Below are 22,526 nucleotides of genomic sequence, written 5' to 3' on the forward strand. Positions count from 1 at the left end.
TTTAAATTTGCAAGCCCAGGAGGAGTTTGCTTCGGTTTTTCCGCAGCACTGTTTGGTTTGTTTGTAACTTTCATTTCACTTTGGGAAATCTTAGGACCTTTTCGGGGAAGTTTAGGAGAGGAAATATTTTTCCTCTTTCTAGACGCCCCAGGATTGGCATAAGATGTTCCCGCTGGTGAATCGTCAGAATCGGTTTCATCAGAGGACAACAGATCAAAGGGGTTCGATGTTATGGTAGAAGTGGTCACGGTCTTCTTCAGCATCTCAGCGTAAGATCGCTTTGAACGCTCCTTAAGTGACCGCTTGATTTTATCTCTGCGCTGCATGTACACCGGGCATGTGGAGAGCTCATGCTGATTTTCCCCGCAGTGAATACATTTTTCAGCATTTACACTGCAAGAATCGTCCGCATGAGTTTCTCCACACTTGCTACATCGTGCCTTATTGCAGCAGTAGGCGGCTGTGTGGCCTAGCTGCTTGCAATTGGTGCAATTCATAACACGGGGTACATACAATCGCACAGGCAGACGAACCCGATCGATCGAGACGTGGCTAGGGAGAGCAGATCCGGCAAACGTAACACGAAACGAGTCTGACGGAGTGTACACTTTTGTGCCGTTGACAAGAGACACAGACCGCAATTGCTTGCAATCTATGATCTTTACTTATACGTCGTGACACAAAGCATTTTTGAAGCAGCCAAAACCGCTTGCCAAGATACACTCGACCGACAGACTCGAATCGGTTATGACACCGTCGATCTCCACGTCTCGTGCGGGTATATAAACGCGATACTCGCGTGTGAAAAGCTCGGAGCGAGCAATAGCGTTGGCCTGTTCCAGGTCGCTGACCACGACACGGAGCTTGTTGGGTCTGACCTTGGAGGTTTCGGTCACGGCCTTGTACCCCTCCGTCAGGTCTTTCGAAATCTGCAGGATGTTTAACGGTTTCGATTTCGGTCCTGCTTTTGGCCGAAAGAAAACAGTAAAACTGCCCTGAGATCCGTCCGGTTAAAGCCTGGAGCGAGGGGGGACTGGAGAATTAACAGAGGAAGGGTTGGCAGGAGGGACAGGGTCGGAGGGGTTTGGGGATGGTGGCACGGGAGGTGTTCTGGATCGTTATCCAGAACCAATTCTGATTAGTTAACGCTCCTAAATGTTAGGTTCAATTCCTAACCAAGTCCAGATAATTTTCGGGTTGGAAACGTTCTGGATGAGCCTTGGATCAATGTTATTGGAAAATCGTTTTTTTTTTAATTTATTTTCAAATTATTGGTATTCTATTGAAGGGTTACTATGTCTGTATTAATAACCAGTCCGTTATTAATTTGTCAACTGGTTACATTGTATGACTCTGTATAATATCTTACTTAGATAAATCGACCAGCTCAAACCGATGTAGGGGTATGAGGTGGGACCATCATCATCATATAAAGCAAGGGGAACTTGCTGGAACGTGCTGTACGTAGGTAAGGCGTGCAGAGAAGCGCACCATCATCATGGAGGCTTTACGGAAGATATCGATATCATGGGTGTTAATCGTAGAGATCTTTGGAGGAGACTTACCATAAACGTTGCCAAAACGCGGTAGAGAGCGTGGTTCTACGGGCGTTGGTGTTTTTTTTTTATTCTCGCTTATTTTCCGTCGGTCTAGTTCCGCCACTGTTGTGGCCAATCACCGACGCCCAGGGAGGCGACTCCACTCCCAGGACCCTAACTCACGACCCGTTTATTAACGGACCGGCGCCAACGGCTTTACTCCTCATGCGATGGAAGGCGTGATCCCAGAGATTTTTCACCTCAGAAAATCTCCCGGTGTCGGCTAGGATTGAATCTAGACCAGTTGGGTTGGTTGTGAGTGGATCACGCCACCTCACAACCATCGACACCTATGTCGGCGGTGGGATACGAACCCAGGCGCCGAGCGTGCTTGGCGGAGACGTTACCAACCACACTAGGCCCCCGCGGGCGTTGGTGTTGCGGTGGTAATGGAAAGGGATACTTTCGAAGTGATTGAAGTTTTTTTTTATCTAGGTACACTCGAAACGTGTGAATTCGAGGTGAACCGGGAGATGAAGAGACGGATTACAGCTACGAACAGGGTCTAGTAGGGATTGCGTATGTAATTTACGCTTAATGGGACGCTGATCCACCCGGTGGCGCTCTACGGATATGAATTGTGGACGTGGAAGGAGACCAATCGGCGAGCGCTTGCGGGTCTTCAAGCGTAGAATTCTGTGATCAATACTCGATGACAAACAAAAAAAAAATGGAGTGTGGCGCAGGCGCATGAATCACGAGCTGTTATAAGTATACAAATACGCTGATGTTGTGAAGCCGATAAAATACGATAGGTTACGGCAGAATGAGCGACCGCCAGAAAAAAAAATATTCAGCTGAGACCCGGATAGAGTCCGGCGACTTCAAGGCAGAGTGTAATGTGTACTGTCGACCAGGATGTACGAGCAGTGGGTTTAACAGGCGACTGGGGGAAGGCAGCTCACAGTATTAAAATTTGTTTACCTTTTCTGACATTAAATTTTTTGCAAATTTCGCAGTATACCAATAATTTTTCGATATTTAAAACATAAAATGTATGCCAGATAATTCTACATAAGACTGACTTAGAGAAAAATAATATTCCATGTTTTAATATTTCAAAAATTTTAAATATTCTATATGCATTCACTACTAGGGTTATTGAACGCATTACTTGCAGCAAAGGAAACAGAGTGTGCTTAGAAGTTTCGATGCGGAATAACATGTTAAGGCCCAAATACACACACGGCGCAATGACACCTTCTCCATACAAAATAGAAGGCGTGATCGCTGTCCCGCCTTCCATTTTGTATGGAGGAGGCGTCATCACGCCGTGTGTGTATTTGGGCCTTTAGGACAATATTCTGGAAGAGGGGTAAAAAATAAAAATCTTAACATGGGAGGCGTTACGCAAATAGTGCAATTTCGATTATCTTTAACTTTGTCAGTTTTCAGTGGATTTTCTTCATTCGTGCACCAATTTATTTATTTTCATTCAAAAATTAGCAACGCAATCAATGAAATGCGAAAAATTGTGATAGGACATTCGTTCCATTATTCATCTCATTAGGCTGACGTTCGCGGAGAATGCGTGGATTAAACACCAAATTTTCACGAAATCATTGAAAAAAATGAACAAAATACGCTTTAGTTTTTATGGAGTCGCCGAGCAATGGAAATATAGTAAACTTAGCGAAATTTATCCTGAATTTTGTAAAACAAATCATCTTTCACAACGCGTCTCATATTCATCCCAAAATATAAATCAATGCTCAATTATTCATCTCACGATGCCTCCATATTCGTCACACTATTAATCACTTTCGTGAATGAACGTAGTCGCATACCGTCGTAATAGGTTACCTAGGTATCCGCTGTACGCACAAAATCGGTAACCTAGGTAACCACTGCAGTGCTGTCGATTTATGTTATTCAATATAATTTTGTCGTATTAGCAACAATTGATTTGGCAACTTTTAATTATCTAAAACGCAGTAATAACAAAAATACAAACAGTTGTCATTTAAGGTTTGTAAAAATTCATGTATTTATGCTTTTTAAACTTGTTTTTAAAAATTTAAGGTAAACATTTTGAAATTTGAAGTATTCTTAGTGTAGTGAATGATATTTTTGAGTAATTTATATGAAAAGTGTTCTGCTAATGTTAAATAAACCATGGTTTACTGCCGGACGAATTCCGTAAATATACGTGAAAGTTGTTTTCTGAGGTAGGGTATCGGATTTATCATCGTCGGGTTTTACCTATAATCGTCCGGGGGGTAATGAAGTCTCAGAGAACTAATATTTTGCAGAGAGGTATTCTGCATTATGAAGAACCATCACGCAAGAAATTACCGATCTTGGACATCATTTACTCTCCTGACGATAGGTAAAACCTGACGATAATAGAGCCGATACCCTAGGTGATTGAAATAAAAAGTTTTTTGAGTGTAGATGCCCAACAATTATATCAAATTTAGAGCTTATGTATATGAGAATTCTAAAGAAGACTAATAGCCATGGATTGAAGAGATGAAAACAAGGCCAAGTATCATCCAATATGGGTGTTGCTGGAATCGGGATGATATGAGTATTTACAAAACTAGGATGATATTCAGATGCCGTAAATCGCCCCTAGATCCTTTCATGGCCAACACATTATTCAAATTATTTTATTATATAGTAGGTACCTGATAAAAGTTATTTACATAACCTTATTGATACAAGATTGTAATCTTAGCGCATGCGGGATCCTAGAGAAGAAAAATTAAAACGAGGAAAATTATTTAGAGACTTATTGAGGATCTCATCACACGGTTGACAACGATGAAAGCTTTACGGCGAAAAACGACTGTCACTTCTTCAGTTTGCTCTTGGAATTAAATTGAATCATTTGTTTGAGAAACATTTTATATCTAAAGCATAACTATCAGGCAATCTTTGAAACCATAATGGCCCTTGCGGGTTTACTGCACTCTTAGTTACCAGATCAATTTATGCAAAATGAATTTTTTGCCTCTAATTGATCTAATTAAAAATTTGACATCACATTTTCTCCTTAGGGTTACTAATCTTAAAATAAAAGTGAGTTAAAAGAGAATTATTATTGAAATTTACCGCTTCAGACAACCAAATTGATTATCCCCTATTGCAAGAATTACATTGACATAAGACAAGCTGTCGTAGACAGTAAAATTATCCTCATCCAATTCACTATCACATATTTTCGTAAATTTTCTGATTTCATTTGGCTTTTGTTTCTAATTTGATACTCAAAGTCAAAAACGAGTATTTAAATGTTACAACTGTGTGTCATCAGTAGTTTACAAGGCTCATTTTTTGGGATGATGTGTGATGTGTCATCATCGCTCGTTTTCTTCCATCTCAATCACCTAGAAAGTGCATCAATTGTGACTCTATCTCTGACAGTCCAGCTTTGTCAGCTGACGGACTATTTTTTCACATCATCCCAAAATATTGTGTTTTCCCTACGCTCAAATTTTCCGAACGGCTGTATACATACGAACTAGAAAGCCGCTCGCATCGAAAGACCACCAAAAAGTAGGGTGCGTTTGTGGGTAGTTATTGTACCACGACCTGGCTGGTTCGTTGTTTGTCCCGAGGGATCGATCGGAATTATGCCGAGGATACACTTGGCCAAATGTGACTCGACCAGTAGCCGTAGCCAACCGTAGCAGATGGGTGAACGGATTTGCTTGAATCAATATTGAGAGGTTATCTATACGCTGACTTTCCGGTTGTAATCCAACATGAGGTTCACTAGCTAGGTCCTGCATGTTGGTGAATCAAATATAACTTATGATAATGAAGCATAAATATGTAAACAATCGAGTTGAACATTTAAGGCTGACAGAGAGGGTAATTTGTTGGGTTTTTAATCACGTTAGATTTATGTTTTGCATACCTGTATATTAATTTCCGTCTCACACTGCGTTTGAAAAAACCGGAACAACCGTTGCATGCCAGAATCCCGTAATGTTTCCCGGAGCTGGTGTCACCACAGACCACACATATCAGACCAAGGTTTTGCGCTTTTCGTGCACTAATGCTACCACCCTCGCTAGCCGGTGTCAGGTGCTGCGAGGGCCACGAGAGAAGACGATTCTGCGGAGAATAGCAGGATATTGGCGATCCGCGATGCTCTGAAAGATGGATTTATTAACATCTAACAAGATATTGAACATAAATTACTTCACTCACCAGATTTCCCGGGAAGTCCATTTTCGGATCTTGCCAAAGCTCCGTGTGCTGCATCATCAATGCTGAATCCCCGGCCACTTTGAAGACCATTTTCATCCTTCTCTAGTTTGTCGTAGAAGTCCGCAATAGAGGCCTTGTTGAAACCTTTCGAATACAAATCAACATAAATAAATAGAATATAATTATTACAATTCATCTCAACATTGTTTCCGCAACTGGTGCAACTAGTAACTGATTATTCAGCTTTGCATTTATCTAAATGAAAATGTTAAAACCATGTTGCGACACTTCAAGCAACTTCCACCCCTCGAAGTCATTAAATCATGTCTGCGCTAATGTGTTTATGACAAATTGTCCCAGCACGTTCCTTACGAAGAGAATAGCTGCCTTTTAATGGTGTTGCGAAAAGCCGAATTAGCATAAATCTTTATTCGATATTTACATCACGTCCCACTTGGCGACTTCGCTTCAATATGGCTGCAAACGCAATGCTTCTGGACTTTGCATATTGCTTGCAACTCTCGGTTATTACTACGTCTATCTGGCCTTATTTTCCAGAATCAGCTCGTGACGAAAACTGGTGATGTAAATTTAATCAACTGTTGTTGAGTTAATTTGGCTGTCGAAAGGAAAGGTGTAAAAGTTAAACCAAAATTGAATTTTCTAAGAATTGGTTCGTAACCTGAAATACCTTTTGGCTCTACCATCAGCATTTTAATCATATATTTCGTCCTTTAACCTTCATTGCATCCTAAAAAAACTTACGTTGTTTACCCTGGTGTGTGGTTTTCCACACATACAACATATCAATTTGTTTTGGACAAGAAACAACTTAATTTTGCCCCAAACTTATTTTTTTCATTGAGTGCATACATACCTGAAGCTATAGGTACCAATAATAATGTTTCGAAAATCGAATGAAGTATGCACGTGTGCGGAAGTATGTGTATGTGTGTATATTTTCATTCTTACGACCATAATATCTCGATTTTCTCAGCATCGGCTAAACCGATTCGATTGTTCTTACTCGCGTTTGAAAGAGCTAAAAGTCTAGTTATTTGACGAAAAATATCGTTTTGATTCGAAGGTTCATTCAGAAATGACGTAACGAAATGTGGTCAGCTTATATAGGAACTGATAAACTAACCGATTTTTTCTATCAGCGGTTTGACTGATTTGAGGTCCTTTTGGTGCTAGATGCGTTTGTTAGGATTTGGAGGGTAGATTTATATTCAAAAATATACTTAAAATTAAATGATAATTTCCAAAGGTACGTTGAAAAAAAAAACAAAACAAAACTTGTGGAAACGCCTAGTACATTGCAGTATCTTGGAGGTAACTAATTGAATGATATTATGCGTAGTGTACAAAAACAATCTTGAAAAATACATTTGGATTACCTCAGCAATGGATGTATTGATTTGATTTTTTTGGCTGCAATTGGAAGGGCTTGAAGTTGGAGGCTATTTGGTCATCATCGGACATTTGTTTCATCCGATGGTTCATGCAAAAGTTACAAAACAAAACGTGTTTACATGATATGAGACCAATTAAACATGCTATGATAGCAATTGAACAAAAAAAAATCCTAACATCGGTTTGACCAATGAAGCAATTTGGTTCTAGGAATGTTCGTAAAAATATTCTGAAATCTATGCTAAGCAAAGTAAGCAAAGCCTTGGTTCTACATTCCGATTCGTTCATTATACACAGACTTCGCAGTCAAATGTTTAGTGTAAAGGACAATAGCGGGGCTAGCGCTACGATCCTACTAACACTAACAGTTTCTCCCGAGCCGAGACTCGAACCCACGACGACTGGCTTGTTAGCCATCTCGGGAGATCCATTCTAAATTTATTTCAATATACCCAAAAGTGCGAGTATACTTGTCTCGCAGTAGACATAAAACTGTGTAAATATTGAACACTGCTCAACCAGGCTGTGCAAACACTAAATAGGTACTTTTAGCATTAGCGTATTCGTAACCCATATGTGTGAAAATTCTCACACTGGGATGAAACAAATAAACACATACTTTTACACATGTCCCACGTAGCCTTTTGATTGATTTGGTTTTGATGCGAATTAAAAGAATGCACCTTTATACATTTCTAAAATCATTCAAACCGTTGGAAAAAAAATCAATTAGTTTATCAGTTCCCATGTAAATTGATCATCTTTTGTTACGTCATTTTTGAGTGAACCTTCGGATCAAAACGATATTTTCCATCAACTAACTAGACTTTAAGCTCTTTCAAACGCGACTAAGAACAATCGAATCGGTTCAGCCGTTGCTGAGAAAATCGAGATATATTGGTCGCAAGAATGAATACACATCAATACACATAAACACACATACACATACTCTTGCACACATAAACACCTTATTTGATTTTTGAAACAGGATTAATTGGTACCTACAGCTTCAGGTATGAAAGCACACAATGAAAAAAATAAGTTTGGGGCAAAATTAAGTTGTTTCTTGTCCAAAATAAATTTGAATGTTGTATGTGTGGAAATCCACACACCAGGGTAAACAACGTAAGTTTTTAAATATCTCATCAACCAAAAATATTTTTCCCTTGGAGAAAATGTATTTTGTGTAAGATTGATGGTTTAGGAATTGTCAAGAAGTTTCATCAAAATCGAACGAGAAGTTTTCGAAATAAAATCAAAACAAAATTCATTTGTGTGGTTTTCCACACAAGGGTTCAATGAAGGTTAACTTGAATTTTTATGAAAGTGTGACGATATTTAAAAATTTTATAATAAGTTCACTATATCATATCTGCACGCCCTTAAGTCATGATCCGCTGAACAAGAACTTGCTTTTACCTCGTCTAGTACAATTGATCTGCAACAAAGTACGCCACAGGTTATTTGTCAACAGCAAACTTGGGAACACAAACAGTAGAAGTGTTTAATTTCTTATACCCAACAGGAGACATCTCGATCAAGTTGAGTCAATACCGGTGCGGTGTATTTTCCCAGACTTTTTCTCATCACTGAAGAAAGAAGGAAGAGAGCAGCTTTATCTTTTCTACGAAAAAAAACTCCACGGCATCGTGGCTGACTAGGTTGTTTTTTTTTTTTTTTTTCACAAGCGATGTGAGATGAAATGAGTTCCACTGGCCTTCAAAGTCTTTTGTTTTTTTTTTTTTTTTTTGATCCGGCAATGCATTGACGTATTATCTTAAGTTTTTTTTTCTGGTTTATTTGATCTGCGTTGTAGGTTGGTTTGTTGTGTTGTCGCAATAAATCATATAAGACTGTTTTGAGCAAGCTAGGTATATCATCATGAAATAGACAAATAAAAATATGACAGCTGAAGATTTGATGAATACTCTAAATTGAATATAGAATCTCAATCAAGGGATGGTTTATTCTCCTTAACACATTTATTCTTAGTTTTTTTCTTACAGGCTATCTGATTTTTTAAACGAAAATAAATTAAAGTGAAGCGACCTTTTTTCTCAATTGGTAATGTTTTACGTTTTTGGAAAATTTAAACATAAATCTATATCAATCGAAATTGTATCATTTTTAATAATCTTATCTCTCAAAAGTATGCTCATTTTCATTGCATGTAGTAGCAACAAAAAGCCATTAGAATTTTTTTAATTAGAATTCTTTTTCTGTTTAAAATAAACGTTGCGTAGTTCAGTCAATGATCAATTCGAAAACAGCATTCAAATTGTTATTTGAGCCAATGTAAATCAACTTTTCACATTCCGGTCTCAAAAGTGTTGTCTTTTCGAAAAAAGTCCCCATGCGAAACTACAGCTCAATCGTACAACCTCTTTCCCAGAATCAGATATTATTTAGTTATGGGAAATATCGCCCAAAACGGATATCGATGACAATCGATAATTCCGGGGCTTTTATCGATATTACCGATAAGTATCGATAATTCGACAGCTGTTTGCTAAATGAATATTTCGCTATGTCAATCTGTGAAAATCAGAGACAGTGAATGACAAATACTATACTGCGAATGAAAATTCAAACAACCGAACGAGTTAAATAGTTTGTTTTGGAAAGTCCTCGGGTTTCACGCCGGGAGTGCTTTCAACGGAGTAGTTTCAAGCCAAAGTTCATTTCGTAAAATTAGGGATTCCATCTGGGGGATAGACAAAATAATTGAAGCAGGTAAAATTTTGTCAATTTTTCAATGGCCAAAACTTCACGAAAAATGAATCAATTTTGATAAAACAGGTTTCATTTTACTGGAAAACTATCCTAGTTTCCTAGCATAACTTGAGAATTGGTCGTGACCAAACCAAACTATGTCTATCTTAAATATTTTCTGAAATCACTTTTTGGTTTTAAATTTATATATTTTTAGAGTAGGATCTCAATCTCACACACTCTTGAAATCCGAAACATTTCCGGTGTAGGTTGGTCACGCCAAGTTCCCAAGTAATACTAGGAAACTAGGATAGTTTTCCAGTAAAATGAAACCGGTCATCAAAATTGATTCTTTTTTTGTTATGTTTTGGTCATTTAAAAATTGACAAAATTTTGCCTTTCTCAACCATTTTGTCTACCCCCTGTATAAATCAGGACACTTTTTTCCGCGCAATAATTTTGTTGATTTGAAACTACAATTGAGCTGATTTTAGTGCAACTAAAAATTGTTTGTTGGGTAACAGATACTTTGAACGCAAACAGTTCCAAGTTCAACTAAACAATTACCACAGAACTACCAATAGACTGCCGCATGCATGTCCAGTCCATCCTGTTACAAGAGTTAGCAAACCAAGGAAAATGCAATTTACAATTTCGTATCATCGCTTTTTCTGAGATGCGGCAACATGTTTTGATATATTTTTGAAGTTCTGCAGGCCTAATTTTTTAAATTCATCTGTCTTAGGAAACTGAAAACTATAAATACCTAGTTAGCTACCATTTTTGCTCAGAAACTCAGTGACACCCGAACCTCCACACCACCCCCAACAACGCTAAATCTTGTCGTATAGCAGCACCCAACAAATACCTGGCAGCAAAAGCAACTCCTGGGGTAGGGTAGACGAGGTCTCCTCCAGTAACCAGCCCCACTGACTTGCTCACCCTTATAATATCGATCATAGTTAACGTCAAGAAATTAACGATAATATCGATGTGTGGAGTTTATCGATATTATTGATAAGTATCGATAAGTTTCCCATCACTAATATTATTACGAAATCTCATCGCCACACACATTGGAAGCCAGCTTCTGCTGCATAGTCAAGAATAGTATATTTTTCCGTTATTTCTTCGCCAGATAAAGTGCTGATAATAAAATTAATCTAGCAACCGGTCATTATTTTCTCCTCATGTACGAATCGCAAGACCAAACTTTCTTGAACAAGTCTCCTCGAATACTTAACCAAAAAGTACTAGTCTTCTAACCCGGAAGAGATGGCTGACAAGTCACAAGTTGAATGGCACCCACAGGCACAATCTCACCCAGGTTGACGGTATTTATATAATTACAATCAAGCAATTGTTCAATGCAGTGGCAAAATTTTGCGACCATCGTTTTTGGGGTTAACGGGCATTGGCAACTATTCAATATTCATATAGTAATATAGTAATATTCAATAGTAAATTTCGACACAAACTTTAATGAACGTATTCTTCCTACTGTGAAGAATACGTTTATCTGAAGTTTGTGTTGTATCGCGTTTGTGTTGTATAAATGCGAAACTTTTACCGCTTTGAGGCTCGACATCGCGATGATCCCGATGATCGATATTTTTAAATAACTATTTGTCTTTAAATTTAATTTTTCTCAATGTAAGATCTCAAATTCAATTTAGACAATTTCTTGGAAGTCATCCCTTGATTTTTCTATGATTGTTGTAACTACAGTAAAGTCATTTTCTACACGGTTTTTTACGACGAATCTTTACGTCATTTTTTCAAATAAAACGTTTTTTTTTTGCACGATCTTTCGTACTCGCGTAAAACAGGTACAGTGAGCAACAGTAACGGTAACAAACTATCGTAGGGTGTTCTTTGCACAGTTACATTTTCACATAGTTTTTTTACGTGATTTTTTCACGACATTTTTCCAAATAACGCGGCTTTTTGAGTCGTTTTTCCAAATAACATGTTTTTTACAGTTTTTTTTTTTTTTTTTTGACCGGTGAATCGTTTTTTTTTGGATACGTAGAATCGTGTAAAAAAATACTTTACTGTACTTTAGAAATACACAAAAAGTTTTTGTTAGTAAAGCGTTTTTTCCTGAGAAACGGAATTTTGATTTGCTTAGAAGAGTATTAGGCAACTAAATTGTCCCTTTGAAAATTTATTTAGAAAAAAACCTGAGATGACCGATATTTTTAAAATCACTTTTTGTTTTTAAAATGATTTTTTTATGCAGAATTCTAATTCAACTTTTGGTATTATTTTTATAAAAGTTTAAACACACTTCAGATCTTTTAAAATGTTAGTATAGATAAATTTTCAAAAATATGTGAAGTTACTTAGAGTAGTAAGGCCCACGCCCCACAGTCGCGTTGGCGCGGAATTCTACTACACAAAAAATTACTTTTGACGGGAGAAATTAGGTTTATTGTAAATTGGAAGGTATCCAACGTTTCAGTGAAATTGCATTTTATTTTTGCGCTTATACAAATAAAAGTATATCGCAATGAACTGAAACTCAATGTTACAATTTAAGTTTGTTTCGTGACGGATTGTGTCTCTCATATATACGAACTTGAAAACTACATTCAACAAAACTGACCATCGCAATCTACTCGGCAAACTCTCAAGAATGAGTGTCTCCAGAAGCTTTGTTAAATGACTGCAATCAGTCTCGTGACAAAAGTCTGAGAGTAAAACTTGAATCCTACAGATTCTGACGGTTTACAAATACATCCGGAGTTCCCCAAGAAAGTAACCATGGACCAGTTCTCTTTGTACAATCAGGTTGCTTTTTTATTAACTCGAAAACAATACAGATATCGATCTCATTCCGATCGCATTTTCCGTTTTAGGACAAAAGGCATTATACATCAGTTTTAGAATAAATCGCATTTTTTGGTGTAAATAGTAAAATAATATTACATTGCATTTTTACCTTGGCCGGCTCTTTTGAGCAAGTTTTTCTTAGGGGCACCGTAGAAGAACTCTGCGCAGGTCACTGGACGAAATGTTTATAACGCCATTCCATCGTTCTGTGTACGGGTATTTCAAACTAGGTCACTAGAATTACACTGGTCAACAGAAGTAAAAATAAATGCTGCCCCAAAGCTCGAAATAGGGTAAGGAACGGCTTAAGCAGTGGCGCCTATTTTAATCAGTCGAGAAAAAGGGGCTCCATCTCCTAAATTTTGATCAATATCGACAATTTAAATGATAAGAATGAAAACCCTGATTAACTAGCTGTCTTACGAATACATAAAATTCCGTTCAACACAGAAATATCTTCGAAAAAATATCAAACGAATAAAGTTGCAGTTATTCAGGTGCTACTTGGGTGCTGAAGAAAATCTTTTGCAAAACAGACGCAAATTGCTTAAAAAGTTCGGGGTTATTGGAATAGTGTCCCTCGATTGGGAACTTTAATTGATCATTGTTAAAGTTTACTAAACCGATTTTAGAATCTGAAAACAAGTGCTGACAGAAAAATAGATAAAGAACAAATTGATATGTTTATGTTTGTATTTCAGCTTACAGATTTCAAGTATTTCGTCTCAATACACAGGCGGCTCCTAAAGCTGCTATTCCCTACCTGCTGCTTCCCTACCCTGTTATTACAAAAGTTCACATCACTGGACAACGTATTTCTAATTCCCTAACAGATACTACAAGGTATACAGCCCTAGGGTTGTATGAAATGGTGACGTGGGACTAAACACTGTAATGAGAGGATTTTTTGTTCCAAAATATTCAGAGTCCGCAGACAGAATCAATGAGTTTGCTCGGTGACTTACGTACTTTTCTTTTCAGCCTCAGAAATATATTCAACAACACTCGAAAAAATACCGTTTATATTTGGCGATATTATGCCTGTAGAATTTGTTGTGCATTTGACAAAGCACAAGCTTATCGTTCTTGTTGAAGAAGCACCAAGAATTTATCGTAATGCGTCAAAGTCAGAAATAACTCTATATACTCAAAAACCAAAGCCAGTAATACTTACGTTATCATAATGAATGGTTTTGTTTTATTTAACTTCGATTAAAACAAATAATAATTTGGATCTTACTTTCAAAATAATATGGGAGCCCTTAAGAAAGATCATTGATTGGCAAACATAAGAAGATGTGTTGAACGAAATTATCAACAAGTTTCAGCAAAAAATCGTAGCAATCAACATTTCCATTTTTGTTTTTTGCTTGACAATTTTTTTTATTTGCCTACAATTACATTCGCTGTATCACGAAAACAGTTAATATACGTTTATTACGGAATAGTTTAAAATAATAAAATATCACCTAACAATTTTGAAATGTAAGAAAAAATTCTGAATGAATCTTAGTAAATGGACCAAAAATTCACAAGCATTCACCGGCTCTTACTCTTCTATAAATTTGTATGTTTGGGAATTAAATTTTTCGATACCATCCTGTCACGATTATTTATTGAATATCGAATATAAAATATAATAATAAATATAAGTTATAACCGTTGCAAAAATGTACAATTCTTGTTAAGTAATTTATGGTAATCATGTTTATGAGATAAATTGTCAATCACCATCAGCAGCAGCATTGCAGTTTCTCCTCGATTCCACACGAATAGAAATGTACGAACAAAAGTGTACCACTGCAATACGAAAAGTACCACGCGCTGCAGTACGAATGGAAGTGTACCGCTGAAATGTACGAATAGAAGAGCACCGCTGCAATCATTAGCGAACCTATACATTAGAGAAATGACAAGACACTCACCGTTAAGGCAACTGTCAACATAAAAACGGAAAACGGCAATGCAAATTTATACAGCTCGCCCGTTTTGATGTTGACAGTTGCCGTAACGGTGAGTGTCTCGTCATTTCTCTTATGTATAGGTTCGCTAGCAATCATAGACGACGAGAGATCTGCTGCTCTCTGCTCCACTGGTACTGTTTCTTATACCAGCATGTTTTCTTTCAAGACATCAGTTTTTATTACGTTCTGACAGGAGGTTTAGGAATTATTCAAGTATGGGGATTGTTTCAAACTTTTCGGATCACTTTTACCTTCGAGACATCACACTAGTCAAACCCCATGGAAGCAAAAATAAATTGACCTATTGGGACGGGGAAACTCTGTCAATTTATTTTCGATACTGAAACAGAGAATATCACAGGGAACGGTTGGTGCCCATTCACGTCGTCTGTGCTAGGAATGCTTGCATGTAATTGGTTCATTGCTCGCGTAAATTTGTCATTGAAACTTTTTATCAATTTTACCGCTTAGCAATGAAATTAGAGTGATAACTAGCATATTACAAAATTGTTCTACATTTTATTTATCCAACAACATATTGGTTATTGTTATCCATCATGTGGTTATGCTGTGATTAAAGTTTGAAATCTGACGCAACATTTGCCAGTTTCATTTCCAGTTTCACAGAATGCATCTCAATACAGTAAATAAAGACGTAGTCCCACGTCAGAAAATGTTGCCCAAGAAAAATTACAGCTTTTTATCCCTTCCTGTGAACTTTGGTACCCCCAGCCATTACCAAAAGGCGTCAACTTACGTGAGAGTTCGCATAGTAATTACTGATCGGGTTCGTCGCTTCAACGTTATGTTTACGAGAGAACTCATTTAAGTCTCTGAAAAAATGTTGATGGCTTCACACAGGAATGGCTAAAACCTATAATCTTTCATTTTCTCTAGTTTGAGCTGTGTTGTTCAGTGCGATCTACGCCTCTTTACAAATTGTTTAATTTTGGAAGCACATTAAGCGGAAATCGCTAAATTCTGTTATACAACGTAAACCTAAAGAGAAAGATTAAGATTTTTTTTAAACTGCCGCACAGGTGTTATAATTTTGTGCGATTTTGTAAACAAAGTTTATGTATAAGGAACGAAACTATGTTCTTGCTGTATTTTATTGTGATAAAAATGCTTTCTTATTTCGAAAAAATAGCAGAGACCTACAAATCATTCAAATTATTGCCCATCGTTAGCTACAACTTTGTCCCATCTTTCTAGCTGTATATCTTATAGAGTTATCCACAAATCAAGTAGCGGGGGCCTAGCGTGGTTGGTAACGTCTCCGCCAACCACGCTCGACGCCTGGGTTCGAATCCCACCGCCGACATAGGTGTCGATGGTTGTGAGGTGGCGTGATCCACTCACAACCAACCCAAACTGGTCTAGATTCAATCCTAGCAGACACCGGGAGATTTTCTGAGGCGAAAAATCTCTGGGATCACGCCTTCCATCGCATGAGGAAGTAAAGCCGTTGGCGCCGGTCCGTTAATAAACGGGTCGTGAGTTAGGGTCCTGGGTGTGGAGTCGCCTCCCTGGGCGTCGGTGATTGGCCACAACAGTGGCGGAACTAGACCGACGGAAAATAAGCGAGAATAAAAAAAAATCCACAAATCAAGTCATTTTTCGTTTTCTGTTCTGCTGATGTGCCATCTAACGGAGCAAGTGATAATCGGATAACGCAATATTTGGGGAATAAAGCGGGTGAGGTACTACTTTCCATTTGAGTATTTTTCGCCAGTTTTTAACAACTTTGGCAGTATAAGGCCGATCGTTATCAGACAGTTTAATCACATTTTCGTGGTTATGCTTGTATTATGGCCGTGTTCAATCCGTCACGATGCGATCTAGAAAACTCTTTCCTTTTTGCCGCTAGAGCAGTTGTTAATAGGCGAAAAAACGTTGCTCAACATTCCTTGGCTTCAAATCATATAGAACCTAAGTTCCTTGTTTATGAATCACTAGCTGACCCGCAAACTTCGTCCCGCCTATTTTTGTGTTTAATTTCATAATTTTCAACATTCCAAATTCATTGATTTCTTGCGATTTGTTTATATCGTTTGAAATTAAATAAAACCAATTTATCGGAATGACAACATCCTCGTTTTCTGCCTTTAGTACATCACCTCTCCGGAAATACTCATATTTCCACATTCAGTTATTTTCGTTGTTTTTCAAAAACTGAAAGTGGTCATCCTCGAATTCAAGATGATGTTTAGGGTCAATGCTTGGCTTCTATACATCATTTCGATTACGGAAATTTTCATATGTAGTATTATTCGGCTGTTTTCAAGAAGTTGCCATCTTACAATTCAAAATGGTGCCTGAGGTCAATTTTTAGCTTTATGCATCATTCTGGTTAAAGAAACGCTCATATTGGGTGCAAATTGGTCACTTTAGGCTATTTTTCAGAAACCGGAAGTCACCATCCTGGATTTTAAAATGGCATTTGGAGACAATTTCTGGCCCTGAGCGTCATTCTGGTTCAAGAAACACCCATAATAGGTATTATTTAGTGATATTCGGCTGTTTTCCAGAAACCGGAAGTCACCATCTTAGAATTCAAAATGGTGTCTGTGGTCGATTCTAGCTCCTGTGTATCATTCTGGTATCGAAGCATCTCATATTGGATGAAAATCGGCCATTTTTGGCTGTTTTTCACATAGTGGAAGTCGCCATCTTGGATTTCAAAATTGTATTTGGAGACAATTTCTGGTCTCTGAGCGTCATTCTGGTTAAAGAAACACTCATATTGGGTGGTATTTGGTCATTTTCGGCTATTTTCCAGAAACCGTAAGTGACATTTTGTGTCAATTTCTGACCCCTGAGCATCATTCTGGTTAAAGAAACACCCATATTTGGTTATTTTTGGGTCATATTCGGCAGTTTTTCAGTCACCAAAAGTTGCCATTTCACAACTCAAAATGTTTTCCCAGGTCGATTTGTGGTTTCAATGCATCATCACGATTTCGCAAATACCCATATTGGGTGGTATTTGGTCATATCTCGCTGTTTTTCAGAAACCGTAAGTCGCCATCTTGGATTTCAGAATGGCATTTGGAGACAATTTCTGGCCTCTGAACGTCATTCTGGTTGAAAAACACCCATATTAGGTGGTATTTGGTCATTTTCGGCAGTTTTCCAGTCACCGGAAGTCGCCATTTTACAACTCAAAATGTTGTCGGAGGTCGATTTGTGGTTTCAGTGTATCATCACGATTTCGGAAATACCCATATTGGGTGGTACTTGGTCATATCCCGCTGTTTTTCAAAAACCGGAAGTCACCATCTTGGATTTGAAAATGATATTTGAAGACATTCTACGGATAGAGACCGGAAGTTTCCATCTTAAATTTAACAATGGCGTCTGGAGTCAAAAATTTTTCTTGCTCTCAGAAACCTTAACATGTCAAATTTGGTTCCATTTGCTTGATTATTTCTCAAGATATGCAGCAATTTGTGTGGCAATCCTCCTTTCAGAAGATGGAGGGGTGTCGAAACATTATGAACATATTTGTTACCTCTAAAAACATTTACATGCCAAATTTGGTTCTATTTGGTGGATTGGTTCTCGAGCTGTGCGAAAATATGTGTTTCTTTTGTATGGGACCCCTCCCTTTTAAAAGGGGGAGTGGCGTCAATTTGTTAAGGATATATTTGATACCCCTGAAAACATCCACCTGCCCAATTTGGTTCCATTTACTTGGTTAGTTTTCGAGATGTGCATGAATTTGTGTTTCATTTGTATGGAACCCCTCCCTTTTAGAAGAGAGAGGAGTGTCAAACTATTATGGATATATTTTTTACACCTTAAAACATTCACCTGCCAAATTTGGTTCCATTTGCTTGGCTTGTTTGCGAGGTGTGCATGAACTTGTGTTTCATTTGTATGGGACCCCTTCCTTCCAGAAGAGGAAGAAGTGGTCAACCATTATGGACCTGTTTGTTACCCCTAAAAACATTCACATGTCAAATTTGGTTCTATTTGCTTGGTTTGTTTTCGAGATGTGCATGAATTTGTGTTTCATTCGTATGGAACCCCTCCCTTCCAGAAGAGGGAGGGGTCTCGAATCACGTTAATCACCTTTCTCGGCCCCTAAAACCCCTATATACAAAATTTCACGCTGATCGGTTCAGTAGTTTCCAAGCCTATATGGAACAGACAGACAGATAGACAGACAGACAGACAGAGCTGCATTTTTATATGTATAGATTCCCAAAGCATGCAATCGCTGCGCTTAGCGGGAAACTTCTAATATCGAAGCAAGCTGTTCCTGCGTTTGGCATGGATCCTAATCGGACAATTCCTCCAATTCAGCGTCTTGGAAGGATCCTGGTCCTCTGTCACACGGACTGTCGTCTACATCGAAACGAAATTACTGTCTTAAAAGAGACGGAACCCAATACGTACGCTCTTTCACTTAAAGTGGCATTTCCGTAAGCTTTTTTGACTGTCGATGGAATAGTAACACTTCCCGCAAATGACGATTATTTGGTACAAAGTTAGATATATTCCATATGTCTCTGTTTGGCACATCACGTTTTATAAATGTCAATATAGCACAGCACTAACTACTGGTGCCATCTAATACTTGAATTTTTTATAAATTTTTTTTAAACTAGCATAATGAAATCTATGCTTACCTCTCAAAAGAATTTGTTTCTGATAACTAAAACTATACCCTTGAAACGAACTGTTGAAAAAAAGTCAAGATTTTCAGTACTGGTATATCACTCGGTTCAACGGTTTACTGTTCCAAACAATTTTTATTGATACCGATAGCAAGTGTAAAATTTCAATTGCTGTCATGTCAATTTATGTCTATGAACACACACTATTTTGCATGCTATTGTCTTGCAGAAACTGGACGTTTGACAAACGGACACTAAGAGATAAAGTGTGGATCATCGTTATGAAATTTTCGCTTAGTTGTAATCGGAAATTAATCAGCAGTCTTACGCAAAAGAAGTGATTTGAAAATTTAACTGCTTCAATTTCCTTCAATGTGCTTAAAAGCACGGTTCGTATTTCACCGCTAAACATATCTATCCATGAAGGCTTCGATTCTGAGCCAACCATATGCTATGTCCATGTTGAGGGGATTTAAAACTCTAGTACTTCTCTAGCCTCAGCTGTATTGGAGAAGAAATACAATTATTTAGTTTATTCAGTTCATTTGAACAATTCTTATATAGTGAGCAACGGCTTAAGCAGTGGCGCCTGTTTTAATCAGTCGAAGAAAACAGGCCTCAAGTTTCCGAATTTTGTTCAATATCGACAATTTCAATGATGGAAACGATAACTTTGTTTGTCTAGCTGTCTTACGAATATAAGAAATACCGTTAATCACAAACAAATTTGTGAACAATCATTAATCGAAACAAATCTACCTATATTGCAGCCATTCAGGAGCCACTTCGGGTGCTGTGGACAAAACGCCTGCAAAACAGATGGAAACTGCTTAAAATAGGTTCGGGGTGATTGGAATAGTGTCCCTCGATTGGTAACTTTGATTGATGATTGTTAAAGTTTGCTAACTTAGTTTTACAATCTGAAAACAAGTTCTGACAGAGAAAACGATAGAGAACGGATTGATATACTTCTGTTTGAATTTCACCCAACACATTTCGTGTATTTCGTCCCAATACACAGGCGGTTCCTGAAGCTGCTTAGAATATGTTTACAAATTTATCAATAACGCGTTTCCAAAAATCGATTGTTTATTGTCCCATAATTCATTCGTAGAAAAATTTCTGATCGTTTGATGTTAAAAGCTTGTGAATCTGATAAGAAGTTACTGAGATATTAGCGCTCAAAAATTTCTCACAAAAGTTCACTTACAACAAAAAATTTCATTGCACTTTAAAAAGACTGGAATTTGGGCAAAACAAACACAATCTTTCTATAACCTTTCTTTAACTTTTATTTTTGTATGAATAAATTTGTTTTGTATCATTTGAAATTTTGACAACTGAAAAGGGGCATCGACATATAACTTGGCCCCTGGCCCCCCACAATCCCTAATCCTGGCTTTGATTTATATGACATAAAATCTCTAATAAAGAATGAAATTCGAGAACATCAAAATGCACAAAATTGCACCACATGAAACAGGTCCAAATTCTATACTGTAGCCCACCTGTTTTGTTTTCCTGCAGAACCGTCGAGCTTTCCATGTTACGGAAGCAAAACATTCACTCGCCTCAACCGCGAAACGCAGCACCACTTGTTCGTGTACGTATATCTTCTTTCCAGCGCACTTCACCTGTCACAATCGAAATTATCCCATTTGATCTCTGGCTGTGCCGCAATTGACGCGATGCTACGACCCGTGAATTCGCTTTTTAAAAGCTCACTTGATGCACTAATTGCAATCGTCACGCGTTAATCCGTTTTCAATTCCGCTCATTAGTTTTGAATCTGGGAATAAAAGTCCAACTTCACTATGCTCCCGTGTACCAAAACCTCGGTTGAAGTCGCAAAAAAAACTCAACTCACTAACGCGAAGTGCGTTTCACTGAACGATGCACCGAAAGAATCCAATTAACTATCGTCGTTGACGCTGTTTGTCCTAGTCGAAAACGGCATCGACATAAAACGATGCAGTTGCAACCTTTCCCCGCAATACTTAACCGAACGATAGGACTTTCCCTGCAGTACAAACTATTCGGCAGATTCAGATTTCCGCCGCAATGTTAGCAATTTTTTCTGTTAGATCCGTTCGAAGACAATTGACCAAAGTACCCAACTGTGAATCGACAGTTCAGTGCTTGTCCTAGCAGAGCTGCAGAAGAACACCATACGCGCCCGTCGCGATCCGATCAGCGACTAAAAATCACTCCGTTAATTCGATAACAACAACCACACTGCCAACGTCGACACCCTGGTAAGACCGTAGCCCTTGAATCCTGCCTGCCACTCTGTTGCTGTTACTTCTGCTGCTGCTACATCACCATCATCATCTCCCGGAGATCAGAACACGCGCGGAAAGTGCATGCAATGGAGAATTTATGATTCGTCCTACTTGATTTCGGAATTCCACATTTTTTACGTTTGCCATAAGCCGTGGAACAAACTCCTCCTCCCTGTCGCTGGCAGGCATGGTTCTGTCTCATCTCGCTGGCTACATCCGTCCCGTTCCGACGCAGGTGACTGTGTGGCATCTGAGTTCCCACTTTGCTATCATGCAGGTTCGCTCTTCTGGTATATGTTATATACCAAGTGGCATTATAATTCCACCATATCGTACTTTTGCTACCACCGACGACGACAACGAAGTGCACACAATCCGGACTCCAGAGCTGAGAGAATGAAGTCATAGTAGGATTGTTGTTTGTCGCGAGATGCACGGCCACAGATTGCTTGGCAATTGGAAGAGGGTGGAAAAATCGAAAAGTTGACGGAAGCGTAGTTTCATGCAATCCCTTTCTCATCTCCCATCTGTTACTGTTGGAAAATGTGGACTGGTTGCCGTACTTTGCAAGCCAAGCAGCTAAAATGAGCAAATGCGAGAGTGTTCTCCGAGAGCGGAAAACTGGAGTGATATATACGTGTACCGTACGTTCAGTTGCACAGCGGGACTAGCTTTCATCAGAACGCGGATAAAATGAGATCGGTATCTAACCTTTATTACGGTTTGATTCCGATCTCGTTTTATATATATCTATATTACTATTAATAAGTTTGTCATCATTATTAACCAGATTCTACTTACAAGTGAACCAGCTGCAGGTAAAATATTTCAATTTCCTCCAGATGTCTGAATATTCATTCAGGGTCACTTTAATTTACCTCCCGAAAATTCTTCCATTCTCGAAAATGACAAATTACAAAATTCGGTCGATTG

At 38.2% G+C, this 22,526-nt stretch overlaps 1 protein-coding gene across 2 annotated transcripts in view; it reads right to left on the reverse strand.

Moving 5' to 3' along the window:
• The window catches only part of LOC129731654 (photoreceptor-specific nuclear receptor-like), a 117,410-nt gene extending 95,428 nt beyond the window's left edge, over window positions 1-21,982 (reverse strand). The window contains exons 1-3 of one of the 2 annotated variants that reach the window (XM_055691817.1): window positions 20,820-21,982; window positions 5,760-5,903; window positions 5,464-5,701 (exon numbers count right to left, since the gene is read on the reverse strand). In XM_055691817.1, coding sequence (XP_055547792.1) covers window positions 5,464-5,701; window positions 5,760-5,903; window positions 20,820-20,874 — 437 coding nt within the window. In that variant the 5' untranslated portion in view covers window positions 20,875-21,982. The remainder of the gene's footprint in view (window positions 1-5,463; window positions 5,702-5,759; window positions 5,904-20,819) is intronic. The other variant, XM_055691818.1, reaches the window with a different exon arrangement.
• Between the last annotated feature and the right edge of the window lie 544 nt (window positions 21,983-22,526).

Source organism: Wyeomyia smithii, chromosome 3, assembly GCF_029784165.1.
Source record: "Wyeomyia smithii strain HCP4-BCI-WySm-NY-G18 chromosome 3, ASM2978416v1, whole genome shotgun sequence".
Lineage (NCBI taxonomy): Eukaryota > Metazoa > Arthropoda > Insecta > Diptera > Culicidae > Wyeomyia > Wyeomyia smithii.